Raw genomic sequence first — 13,215 nt, forward strand, 5'->3', positions numbered from 1 at the left:
TCTGGTTTATGCCACAGTAGACTAGGACTTGAGTGTCTGTCTTGAAAAAAAAAAAAAAAAGGTCTTAATATTTGGTCACAGAATATCCAGAGCAGGGCCCATGAACACAGGTGAAACCTTTGTGAAGTTCTTTCCTGGGGAGAATGGTAAAAGCTGGATTAAGCATGATTGAGAGAGATTCCCTTGAATTTAGGATAATGTGACACACATCAGACAAGGTTCGATTTTTACTGAGGCCACTGTGCCAGTTCTCGCCGGCACTTAGGGCTTGGTGATCTCAATGTGGAACTCTAAGTGAGTGTCTGTGACTACACAGTGACTCCGGAGGAAGGCACAGGTCTGGCAGCTGTGGCACTGCCAGTGGCACTGGATAATGTAGATGGCATCGCGCACCTCACTGTATCGCCAGCAGATGCGCCACATGCGGATCAGAGACTGGAGCTTGACCACTGCCCTTTCTGCATGCGCGTAGGCGACCAGGGCTTCCCTCCGCTTCTTCTGCAGCAGCCTGTCCATTGTCAGCCTCCACCAGCACTGGATGACCCAGGCCCTGAGGGCTGCGTGCAGCAGTGTCCGACGTACCAGAGTGCCACGCCACCAGGCCTGGAGCTTTATAGATGCCTTTATTGCTTTTTTATCTTTCTGTGAAACTTTCTAAGCAGAGATGAGAGAGAGAGAGAGAGAGACACCATTAGTGAACTTCCTGCCAGCACTTCCAGGACCTTCCTGGAAGGAGGACCCTAGAGTCTCTTACTAGCCAGTGCTTCTTTGCAGACTTGTGGGGTATTGTTGTTGTGATTGTCACCAGGGTTGCTGGGGCTTGATACTTGGAGGCTGAATCCACTGCTCATAGTGGCCATAGTTTTTTTTCTTCTTAATTTGATATAACAGAGAGAAATTTTTTAAAGGGGAGGAGTAGTGGGGAGGGAGAGAGACAGACAGACACCTGCAGTATTTGCTTTACTGATCATGCAGCTTCCTCCCTGCAGGTGGAAGCGGGGACTCACACCCAGGTCATGGTCATGTGTGTGCTTAACCAGGTGCGCCACCGCCTGACCCCCTCAGGACCGTGGTGGCTGCTGATCACCTCCCTCATTTATCCTGCTCCCGGCTTCCCCACGTTCAGACATTCTGCTCCCTAACTCAAGAGTCCTCACGTTCTCACTTGCAGCTCTGTGCATGCCTTTGGTCTCCCCACTCACTATCAATGGCAGCACGGACCCAGACCCAGAGAACCCATGCAAACAGGGGAATGGGAGAAAACGGTCACTGCTGAGTTGACTACTGGCTACTGAGACTGATTCCCTGAAAGAACAATTCCAGACTCAGACGACACAGATGCCAAGTGTCCTGTGTTGCTGTTAAAGCACCTGGAGATGTTACCCACCTTGACTACCATGCTTCCCTGTTCCTTCCCCTCTTCCACCACAAACGTCTCTTTCTTCTTTCCCACTTCTTCGTCTAGCATCCAGTTCTCATCCACCACCTGCAGAACTTCCTTCTTTTCCACATCACCCTTCTCCACTATCTCCTTCTCCTTCTCGTCCACCTTCTCCAGTTCATGCCAATCTATGATTTCTTCAACATCTGCGACTGTAACCAAAATTATATGATCTTCAGTCTGCCATCAGAATGAAACAGGAAATGAATGGTGCATACGTTAAGAATGGTGATTCTGCTTATGGCTCTGTAGAGGATACTCACTGCTTTAGGACCCCACTTTCTCCATAAGAATCCAGGCTGATTCCCACCCACCCTTCACCTGCCTAGTAGGGTCTTACACAAAGTCGAATCCCCATGGTTTGTGACTGGATGATTTGTTAGCCTTGATCTCTCTACTTTCCATGGGGTGGCATGGCTTGTATGAAGGGGAGAGCTGCAGGTCACAAGTGCATTATGACATAAGGTTAGGACACTTGCCACACAGCAGCTTCATGGGATCTTGTACTTCCTGTTAACAGGCCTGTTATAGACACAGCAGAACTCGGTGTAGTGATTAGGCCTTGAGCGTCCCCTCCACTGGAGGACTCTGCTCCTGTGAGGCCCATCCATTTTCTGCCACACTGTTGTTTCCAGTCACAGAGAGAACATGATAGACCACAGCAGGGCAACTCCATCCTGCTCCCAGTGTCTTCCCTTGATCCAGCTTTCCTTCTGCACCTCACTACACTGTGAGCAACCAGAGCCCAAATGAATATAGAGAGTTAAATAGAAAGAAAATATATTCATTAGTTTTTTCTGCTTCCTTTCCTCATCCTCCTCCTTCACACAGTTTTAGCAATAAAGCCCAGGGCCAGGGGGCGGGTGGTAGCACAGCAGGTTAAGCACAGGTGGTGCAAAACGCAAGGACCGACGTAAGGATCCCGGTTCGAGTCCCCAGCTCCCCACCTGCAGGGGAGTTGCTTCACAGGCGGTGAAGCAGGTCTGCAGGTGTCTGTCTTTCTCTCCCCCTCTCTGTCTTCCCCTACTCTCTCCATTTCTCTTTGTCCTATCCAACACCAACAGCAATAACAACAACAACAATAACAACAGTGATAAACAACAAGGACAACAAAAAGGAAAAAATAGCCTCCAGGAGCAGTGGATTCATAGTGCAGGCACTGAGCCCCAGTGATAACTCTGGAGAAAAAAAAATCAATCAATCAATTAATTAATTAATTAATAAAGCACAGAGCCACATAGATGTGTGCTTTTGTATGCTTTGTGCAGCATTTCTTCCTGAAAAAAAGAAATGTAAATATAATATTTAGAAAAGATGGAATTAGAGATATGGTCCATGAATTTGATCATAGAGGAATAAAATGGAAATGCAGTGAGAAAAAGTAATTTCTGGGAAATTTCAATAAGCTTTATAAAATATATAAAGAACTTGAATAAGGCAAGAGACTGGCATACTTTAACCATGACTCTTTAGTCACTATCAGGCCACTCCGTCAGCTGGGGCCCTAGTTGGGGAGTCCTGAGATTCCCAGACAGACATGATGGACCTAGACCTCGAATAAATCCCTCTCTCCATTGTTACTGGTCGTCTCTATCAGGAACAACAAAATAGACCCCTTTGTGGGCCCCCATAGGACCTTGCCCTCAACTTGGATCAACAATGGTAGAGAATGTTCCATCCTCCGAAGGGAGGCTGGACAATATACTCTATGCTACACCTGAGGAAGATGGGTTCTGATATTGGGTCAGCTTGGAATGTTCCTACTCATGACCACAGAATGTGAGCTCAGATCTACAGGGATGCAGAGGTCACATAGGCTCATAAGCTGAATATGGTTTTGTCAATGTTTCCTTTTTATAAATAAAAATAAATAAATAAGAACTTGAGAATTAAGTGAAAATGATTTTCCTACAAAATATAAATGACTACAATGAATTGAAGCAAGTATATAAAAGTTAATAAATGGAGAAAGCTAATAACCATCCTAAATAAAACCTAAGAACAGGGGGCCAGGTAGCGGTGCCTTTGGTTAAGTGCACATAGTACCATTCAGAAGGACTAGCGTTTGAGCCCCCTCTCTCCAACTGCAGAGGGGATGCTTCATGAGCAGAGTAGCAGGTCTGCAGGTATCTCTCTTCCTGTCTTTCTTCCCATCCTCACTCAGTTTCTCTCTGCCCTATCCAATAAAGAAAAAAATGACCACCAGGAGCAGTAGACTTGTAGAGCTGGCACTGAGCCCCCTTGGCAAAAAAAGGAGGAGAAGAAGAAGGAGAAAAAGAAGTAAATAAAACCCAAGACAAGGTTGAATTTTATCTGAAGTTTAATAAACTCACATGTCCAGATAATCCAATGTGACAAATACCAAAGCTATTATTAATGACAGAAATTTCCACCGTGTATTTTATGTTGTTAGTGTTATGTTGTTAGTGTTAATTTCTTGAAAACCCTGGAGTTTTTACACTTTCCTAATTAACTGGGCTAACTTGAATTAGTTGCTCAATGTGTGGTGGGTTCCACTTAACTATAAAATTTTTTTTGTGTGTGGCTGAGAAACACTTGAAAAAAATGCTCCAACTCTCTGTCAGAGAAATGCAAATAAAGACAACAATGAGATACCACTTCACTCCTGTGAGAATGTCATACATCAGAAAAGGTAACAGCAGCAAATGCTGGAGAGGGTGTGGGGTCCCTCCTACACTGGTGTGGGAACCCTCCTACACTGCTGGTGGGAGTGTCAATTAGTCCAACCTCTATGGAGAACAGTCTGGAGAACTCTCAGAAGGCTAGAAATGGACCTACCCTATGATCCTGCAATTCCTCTCCTGGGGATAGATCCTAAGGAACACAACACACCCATCCAAAAAGATCTGTGTACACATATGTTCTTGGCAGCACAATTTGTAATAGCCAAAACTTGGAAGCAACCCAGGTGTCCAACAACAGATGAGTGGCTGAGCAAGTTGTGGTCTAGATACACAATGGAATACTACTCAGCTATAAAAAATGGTGATTTCACCGTTTTCAGCCGATCTTGGATGGACCTTGAAAAATTCATGTTAAGTGAGATCAGCCAGAAAGACAAGGATGACTATGGGATGATCTCACTCTCAGGCAGAAGCTGAAAAACAAGATCATAAAAGAAAACAAGTAGAAGCTGAACTGGAATTGGCTGGAATACCTTGGTATCGCACCAAAGTAAAAGACTCTGGGATGGGTGGGTGGGGAGAGTTCAGATCTGGGAAGGATGACAGAGGACCTAGAGGGGGCTGTATTGTTATATGGAAAACTGGGAAATGTTGTGCATGTACAGACTATTGTATTTACTGTCGAATGTAAAACATTTATTCCCCAATAAAGAAATTGAAAATATATATATATATATAGTAATCAATAAGTGTCTTCTAAGTGGAGGCTTTTAGATTATGGAAAGTTTGTTTCTCTGCTGCTAATCTTATGGGTTTTCCTTTGTAGGTGACTCTTTGTTTTTCTCTTGCAGCCTTGAGGATCCTTTCTTTATCCTTATTCCTTTCCAATCTAAGTATGACATGTCTTGGTGTCTTTAGGTCTGGGTTAATTCTGTTTGGGACCCTCTGGGCTTCTTGAATCTTTATGTCTTTGGTGTTGTCTAGACTAGAGAAATTTTCAGCTATTATGGCCTGGAGAACGCTTTCTTCCTCCCCTTCTCTTTCTTCCTCTGGTAAGCCAATAATGCGTATATTGTTTCTTTTGAAGTCATCCCATAGGACTCTGTTGTTGTTTTCAGCATCTCTTAATCTCTTTTTGAGATCTCTTACTTCTTCTTTAGTTGTCTCTAATTCATCCTCAATCTTGCTAATTCTGTCTTCAGCCTCATTGATTCTATTCTCTCTGCCCTCTACTGCTTTCTGGAGTTCATCTATTTTGTTGCCCTGCTCTGATACTGTTTTAGCTTGTTCAGCTAGTTGCCTTCTTAGCTCAGCAATTTCAGCTTTCAGCTCTCTAATAACCATGAGATAATTAGAATTTTCTTCCATATTCTCATTTGTTGTTCCTGCAGTTCTGATTACAATTTTTTCAAATTCTTTACTCACTCCTGTTATTATTTCCTTAGCTAATGTTTGGATGTTGAACTCGTTGTTTTGTGCTTTGCCCTCTGGAGGACTTTTAGCTGGACTCTTGTCCTGGTTCGAGTCTCCATTATTTTTTCTTGTTGTTTTAACCATTTTATATAAGTTAAGAGGTTTTTCAATCCCTGAGTTGGAGTTCAGTGGTGTAAAAGCCTTTTTTTTTTCCCCCCTGTAGGCTATGGTAGCCTGAGGGCTTTTTAACTATCAATAGGCTTCTTGGCTTAATCAATGACTCCTGACCAAGAGATAAAGCAGGGTGTGGCAGAGATAATCCAGTGGTTATGCAAAGAGACTTTCACAGCCCTTCAGCTATGCCACCGAGGTATAGGTCTTCTCCTGAGTTTCCCAGTTAGATCTCTGTCCCCTGGTGTCCCTCCCTGTTGCTGCTCCAGATTCTGAGGGTAGTAGCAATGGAGACTCAGAGTTGTACTTGGTGAGTCTCTGGGGAGTCCTTTCCTCCCTTCAGCTGTCCCCTTGTTGGTGGAGCAGACTGGAGGTGGTGTCTCCACTGACAAACTGTCGAACTGTGAGCAGTCACTTAATCTCTCCTTAGGCCCCTCTCTCCTCTCTGTCACCAGCCACGCGTGTTTGTACTCACGGGTGATTTACTGGGTTTCTGTGGTCATTCTAGTCCTGTCTTGTTTCGGTCCGGGTGGTCTCCTTTGGTATTCCTAGTTGATCCGGGAGAGGAGAGGAGAGGAGAGGAGAGGAGAGGAGAGGAGAGGAGAGGAGACGGAAAGTTTGTTTCTCATCCTCTGTCACCATCTTACTTTACTATTTCTTAATATTTACAGTCATTCCACTTATTATTATTATTATTATTTTATAAAAAAAAAAACACCGACAAAACCATAGGATAAAAGGGGTACAACTCCACACAGTTCCCACCACCAGAACTCTGTATCCCATTCCCTCCCCTAATAGCTTTCCTATTCTTTTATTAATTAATTAATTCCCTTCTGTTGCCCTTGTTTTTTTTTTTTTTAATTGTTGTAGTTATTATAGTTGTCGTTGTTGTTGGCTAGGACAGAGAGAAATGGAGAGAGGAGGGGAAGACAGAGAGGGGGAGAGAAAGACAGACACCTGCAGACCTGCTTCACCTCCTGTGAAGCGACCCCCCTGCAGGTGGGGAGCTGGGGACTCGAACTGGGATCCTTGCGCGAGTCCTTGCACTTTGTGCTACATGCGCTTAACCTGCTTTGCTACCGCCTGACTCCCAGATTTCCTATTCTTTAATCCTCTGGAAGTATGGGCCAGGGTCATTATGGGATGCAGAAGGTGGAAGGTCTGGCTTCTGTAATTGCTTCCCCGCTGAACATGGGCATTAGCAGGTTGATCCATACTCTCAGCCTGTCTCTATCTTTCCCTAGTGGGGCAGGGCTCTGGGGAAGTAGGGCTCCAGGACACATTAGCAGAGTCATCTGCCCAGGAAAGTCTGGTTGGCATCATGGTAGCATCTGGAACTTGCTGGCTGAAAAAAAGAGTTAACATATAAAGCCAAACAGATTGTTGACTAATCATGAACCTCAAGGCTGGAATATTGTAGATGAAGAGTTGGGGGGGTCTCCGTTTTGAAGATAGTTAGTAGGCCTATTTTAATTATATTTCTTTTTCTTTCTTTTTTTTATTGTTGTAGTCATTGTTGTTGTTATTGAAGTCGTCGTTGTTGGATAGGACAGAGAGAAATTGAGAGATGAGGGGAAAACAGATAGGAGGAAAGACAGACACCTATAGACCTGCTTCGCTGCCTGTGAAGCGACTCTCCTGCAGGTGGGGATCCTTACGCCAGTCCTTGCACTTGGCGCCACCTGCACTTAACCCACTGCGCTACTGCCTTGCTCCCTTTAGTTATATTTCAAAGGACCCATAACTAGACTATTTTTTTTTCTGAGCCTGAAGTCTGATATGCAGGTGGACCCAAGTTTTTGTCTGCGGAGATGATGTCATGGTTGGAAAAAGGGCCAGAAAGCTGGTTCAGGGAAGAGAGTAGCTCCCAAATATGGGAAAGGGAAAGGTGTATGAATATTGTTGACTGTCATCCCACGTTTATTGCGGTTAATCAGTTCCAAACTCTAACTTGGTAAGTGAATTTCTGAGAAGTAGGATTCTTTATTTATAAATCGAATATATTCATAGAGCATAGAAAACCTGTTTACAACCTTCCAAATACGCTTTTTAACATTATTAGAGCCCTCCAGACATGAAATAACACCCCTTTTGCTCTGCTTCCTTGTTGAAAGAAGACAGTAGTCGTTGCATGAATGTTCTTTTCATCTTTATGGATGGAGCGCACGGTAGACTCATTCGAGTCATAATGGCAGGCAACCTCCACGATTTTCTTGCCATCTTTGATCACACCCAAGAGTTTCACCTTCTCCTGGATGGTGAGCATCTCCCGCGGGCGCTTAGTTTCATCAGAAGAAGTTAGTTTCATTAGAAGAAGCAGCACATTTAGGAGCCATTGTGGGGCTTAGGTAAAGGTTCTCAGAAACCGCAAACACAAGAGCAAAGATGTTTCTGCTGTGTAGGGACAGAAGCGCATCTGAGACAAGCACGCTCTGACTGGCTTGGTTTCCCCACCTCTGATTTCAAACACACGCAAGGAGCGGTCGAGCGGCTGCACCTGGCCTTGAAGGATTTGCGGGGCTGCTGGAATGGGGGAGAGAAAGACAGACACCTGCAGACCTGTTTCACCGCCTGTGAAGCGACTCCCCTGCAGGTGGGGAGCCGAGGGCTCAAACCAGGATCCTTACGCTGGTCCTTGTGTTTTGCACCACATGCTCTTAACCCGCTGTGCTACAGCCCAACCTGGCTCCATCAGCTTTTTAATGAATATATTTGAAAAACCCTCGATAGAGTGAAGTTGTGAAAGTCGAAGTGCAAGGTGGCAGGGGACAACTGTACTACTGTGATCATGTTCCTAAAACCACCATTTTATATGTACATTTATGACAGCTTTCTAGTATAAGGAAGATATGCCTTTTCTATTAATTATTACTTATTTATATCAGTATGGACTGCTGGGTCTGTATTTAATGCTGTATGTTGTAATATGCTATTATAGTAGTTTAGATTATATTTTTCTAAAGACTTGTACATCCTGAGCTAGATTACAAGGGACTCCATCAACTGGAGAAATCATATTAGTATCTTCTCTGAAGCTTCTCCATCCCTGATTCAGTTTTATCATATTAACCGTTCCTTGCAAAAACTGTTCCTTGGGGCCGGATGGTGGCGCACCTGGTTGAGTGCATATGTTACAATGCGCAAGGACCCAAGTTTGAGCCCCTGGTCCCCACCTGCAAGGGGAAAGCTTTCCTGGTGGTGAAGCAGGTCTCTCCATCTCTATCTCCCCTTCCTTCTCAATTTCTGGCTGCCTCTATCCAATAAATATGTTGTTAAAATTCGGCGGCTCTTGCTGGCTGGTCTAGCTTCGCGGTGGTGAACAGAGACGCGGAGACAACGGCTGGGCAGGGAAGCTGTATTTTTTTATTTAGGAACAACGATTTATAAACTAAACCAAACTGATCACCAAACAGAACTCTGTTGTCTCTAAATAAATAAACATAATTAAAAATTTTTAAAAACTGTTCCTTTCAAAACAGAAAACTGAGAGTTATTATTTTTGTCTCAACTATTTCATCATTTTGATGAGGCTACCTCCTCTCTTAGGGCCTATGTCAGGTGCCCCTGTCCCTTTGATTTTAATTTAGTGGTGTTCTCTCCCTCCCTCCCTCTCTGTGGCATCTTCACTGCTGCAGGTACACAGCTTCCTTCAGTGCAGTGGGGGCTGGACTTGAACATGGGTTGTGTGCTTAGCAAAGCGGGTGTACTCTCTAGGTGAGATGTCTTGCAGCATTGGGAAATTAACATAGAACTTCATGCAAAGGCAATGCTGCTGAATGGCCTCCCTTATCCAGTTTTTCTACTCTTTCTCTCTTTCTTTCTTTATTTATTTTTAAAAATTTATTTAAAAAAGGAGACATTAAAAAAAAAATAAGATAAGAGGAGTACAACTCCACACAATTCCCACCACCAGATCTCTGTATCCCATCCCCTCCCCTTGATAGCTTTCCTATTTGTTAACCCTCTGGGAGTATGGACCCAAGGTCATTGTGGGTGGAAGGTCTGGCTTCTGTAATTGCTTCTCCGCTGAACATGGGCATTGGCAGGTGGATCCATACTCCCAGCCTGTCTCTCTCTTTCCCTAGTGGGGGGGGGGGGGCTCTGGGGAAGCGGAGCTCTAGGACACATTGGTGGGGTTGTCTGTCCAGGGAAGTCTGATTGGCATCATGCTAGGATCTGGAACCTGGTGGCTGAAATATACTCTTTATTTCTTTGAGAGCTAGAAAAGAAGGAACAGAGAGGAGAGATACCATAGTACTGCTTATTATCCATGGAGTTCTTCCGGCGCCATCAGTAGAGTTCCCAGGTGGTGCTGCTGGGGCTTGAGCCCAGGGTCTCATACATAGCCAGGCAGGTGCTGTATGGTGTGAGTTATCTCCTAGATCTTTAATGGTTAATCTTACATGGTTAATCTAAAAATAGTTGTATACATTTTCCTTAAATTAAGCACACACACATAAAATATATGTGTGGGGACTTTGATTCATTCTTCAACACCATAAAAAAAAAGGCAGAAGTTATTCAGTGTTTTTTCCCCTCTCTTCCCCAAGTGTACAAGAAGTGTATACAGGGGATTCGACTTCCGGAGGCGGAGCTACGAGCAGCAGGTGGCTTTCTCTCCTCTCCTCTCCTCTCCCGGATCAACTAGGAATACCAAAGGAGACCACCTGGGACCAAAACAAGACAGGACTAGAATGACCACAGGAACCCAGTAAATCACCCGTGAGTACAAACACATGTGGCTGGTGACAGAGAGGAGAGAGGGGCCTAAGGAGAGATTAAGTGACTGCTAACAGTTCAGCAGTTTATCAGTTGAGACACCACCTCCAGTCTGCTCCACCACCTCTAGTCTGCTCCACCAACAAGGGGACAGTTTAAGGGAGGAGAGGACTCCCCAGAGACTCACCAAGTGCAACTCTGAGTCTCCACTGCTACTACCCTCAGAATCTGGAGCAGCGACAGGAAGGGACAACCAGGGGACAGAGATCTAACCAGGAAACTCAGGAGAAGACCTATATCTCGGTGGCATAGCTGAGGGGCTGTGAAAGTTTCTTTGCATAACCACTGGATTATCTCTGCCACACCCTGCTTTATCTCTTGGTCAGGAGTCAGTGATTAAGCTAAGAAGCCTATTGATATCTAGCCAACCGGATACAGCAGTATATCAAAAAGATTGTTCATCATGACCAAGTGGGGTTTATCCCAGGCATGCAAGGTTGGTTTAATATACGTAAATCAATCAATGTGATCCACCACATCAACAAAAGCAAGACCAAAAACCACATGGTCATATCAATAGATGCAGAGAAAGCCTTTGACAAAATCCAACATCCCTTTATGATCAAAACACTACAAAAAATGGGAATAGATGGAAAATTCCTGAAGATAGTGGAGTCTATATATAGCAAACCTACAGCCAACATCATACTCAATGGTGAAAAACTGGAAGCATTTCCACTCAGATCAGGTACTAGACAGGGCTGCCCACTATCACCATTACTATTCAACATAGTGTTGGAAGTTCTTGCCATAGCAATCAGGCAGGAGCAAGGAATTAAAGGCATACAGATTGGAAGAGAAGAAGTCAAACTCTCCTTATTTGCAGATGACATGATAGTATACATGGAAAAACCTAAGGAATCCAGCAAGTAGCTTTTGGAAACCATCAGGCAATACAGTAATGTGTCAGGCTATAAAATTAACATTCAAAAGTCAGTGGCATTCCTCTATGCAAACACTAAGTTAGAAGAAATTGAAATCCAGAAATCAATTCATTTTACTATAGCAACAAAAACAATAAAATATCTAGGAGTAAACCTAACCAAAGAAGTGAAAGACTTGTATACTGAAAATTATGAGTCACTACTCAAAGAAATTGAAAAAGACACAAAGAAGTGGAAAGATATTCCATGTTCATGGGTTGGAAGAATTAACATCATCAAAATGAATATAGTACCCAGAGCCATCTACAAATTTAATGCTATTCCCATCAAGATCCCAAGCACATTTTTTAGGAGAATAGAAAAAATGCTACAAATGTTTATCTGGAACCAGAAAAGACCTAGAATTGCCAAAACAATCTTGAGAAAAAAGAACAGAACCGGAGGTATCACACTCCCAGATCTCAAACTGTATTATAGGGCCATTGTCATCAAAACTGCTTTGTACTGGAACATGAATAGACACACTTGTTGTTAAAATTCAGAGCTCCAGCAGGCCAGTCTAGCGTCGTGGAGGTAGACAGAGACTCGAGGACACATGGCTGGGCAGGGAAGCTGTATTTCTTTATTCAGGAACAACGATTCATAAACTAACCCAAACTAATCACAAAACAGAACTCTCCTGCCTCCTTCCCCTGTGGCAGCGCCAAGAACTCTGGAACTCTCTCGGGGTTCCTTGGGGCGGGGACAAGCAGGCCCGTGAAACTAGCAGGACTGAACCAATTTTCTTGGCAGGGGGAGAGCTAGAACAAACCAATGTAAAGCATACAACACACACTGACCAGTGTAATAGAATTGACAGCACAGAAATGAGGCCCCACACGTATGGACATCTAATCTTTGACAAAGGGGCCCAGACTATTACATGGGGAAAGCAGAGTCTCTTCAACAAATGGTGTTGGAAACAATGGGTTGATACATGCAGAAGAATGAAACTGAATCACTGTATTTCACCAAATACAAAAGTAAATTCCAAGTGGATCAAGGACTTGGATGTTAGACCAGAAACTATCAAATACTTAGAGGAAAATATTGGCAGAACTCTTTTCCACATAAATTTTAAAGACATTTTCAATGAAACGAATCCAATTACAAAGAAGACTAAGGCAAGTATAAACCTATGGGACTACATCAAATTAAAAAGCTTCTTCACAGCAAAAGAAACCACTACCCAAACCAAGAGACCCCTCACAGAATGGGAGAAGATCTTTACATGCCATACATCAGATAAGAGTTTAATAACCAAAATATATAAAAAGCTTGCCAGACTCAACAACAAGACAACAAAAAACCCCATCCAAAAATGGGGGGAGGACTTGGACAGACTATTCACCACAGAAGAGATCCAAAAGGCCAAGAAACTCATGAAAAAATGCTCCAAGTCTCTGATTGTCAGAGAAATGCAAAACAAGACAACAATGAGATATCACTTCACTCCTGTAAGAGTGTTATACATCAGAAAAGGTAACAGCAGCAAATGCTAGAGAGGGTGTGAGGTCAAAGGAACCCTCCTGCACTGCTGGTGGGAATGTCAATTGGTCCAACCTCTGTGGAGAACAGTCTGGAGAACTCTCAGAAGGCTAGAAATGGACCTACCCTATGACCCTGCAATTCCTCTCCTGGGGATATATCCTAAGGAACTCAACACATCCATCCAAAGAGATCTGTGTACACATATGTTCTTAGCAGCACAATTTGTAATAGCCAAAACCTGGAAGCAACCCAGGTGTCCAACAACAGATGAGTGGCTGAGCAAGTTGTGGTCTATATACACAATGGAATACTACTCAGTTGTAAAAAATGGTGACTTCACTGTTTTCAG

The 13,215-nt window shown here is 43.7% G+C and overlaps 1 protein-coding gene across 1 annotated transcript; it reads right to left on the reverse strand.

The window, feature by feature from the left end:
- Positions 1 to 214: 214 nt before the first annotated feature.
- On the reverse strand, positions 215 to 1,801 carry LOC103117301 (IQ domain-containing protein F2-like). Its single transcript, XM_060202471.1, has 3 exons — positions 1,782 to 1,801; positions 1,388 to 1,621; positions 215 to 654 (listed from the first exon to the last, which is right to left on the reverse strand). The coding sequence occupies exons 1-3, from the start codon at positions 1,797 to 1,799 to the stop codon at positions 262 to 264; spliced, it is 645 nt and encodes a 214-aa protein (XP_060058454.1). The 5' UTR covers positions 1,800 to 1,801; the 3' UTR covers positions 215 to 261.
- Between the last annotated feature and the right edge of the window lie 11,414 nt (positions 1,802 to 13,215).

This window comes from Erinaceus europaeus, chromosome 12, assembly GCF_950295315.1.
Source record: "Erinaceus europaeus chromosome 12, mEriEur2.1, whole genome shotgun sequence".
NCBI classification, from domain to species: Eukaryota; Metazoa; Chordata; class Mammalia; order Eulipotyphla; family Erinaceidae; genus Erinaceus; species Erinaceus europaeus.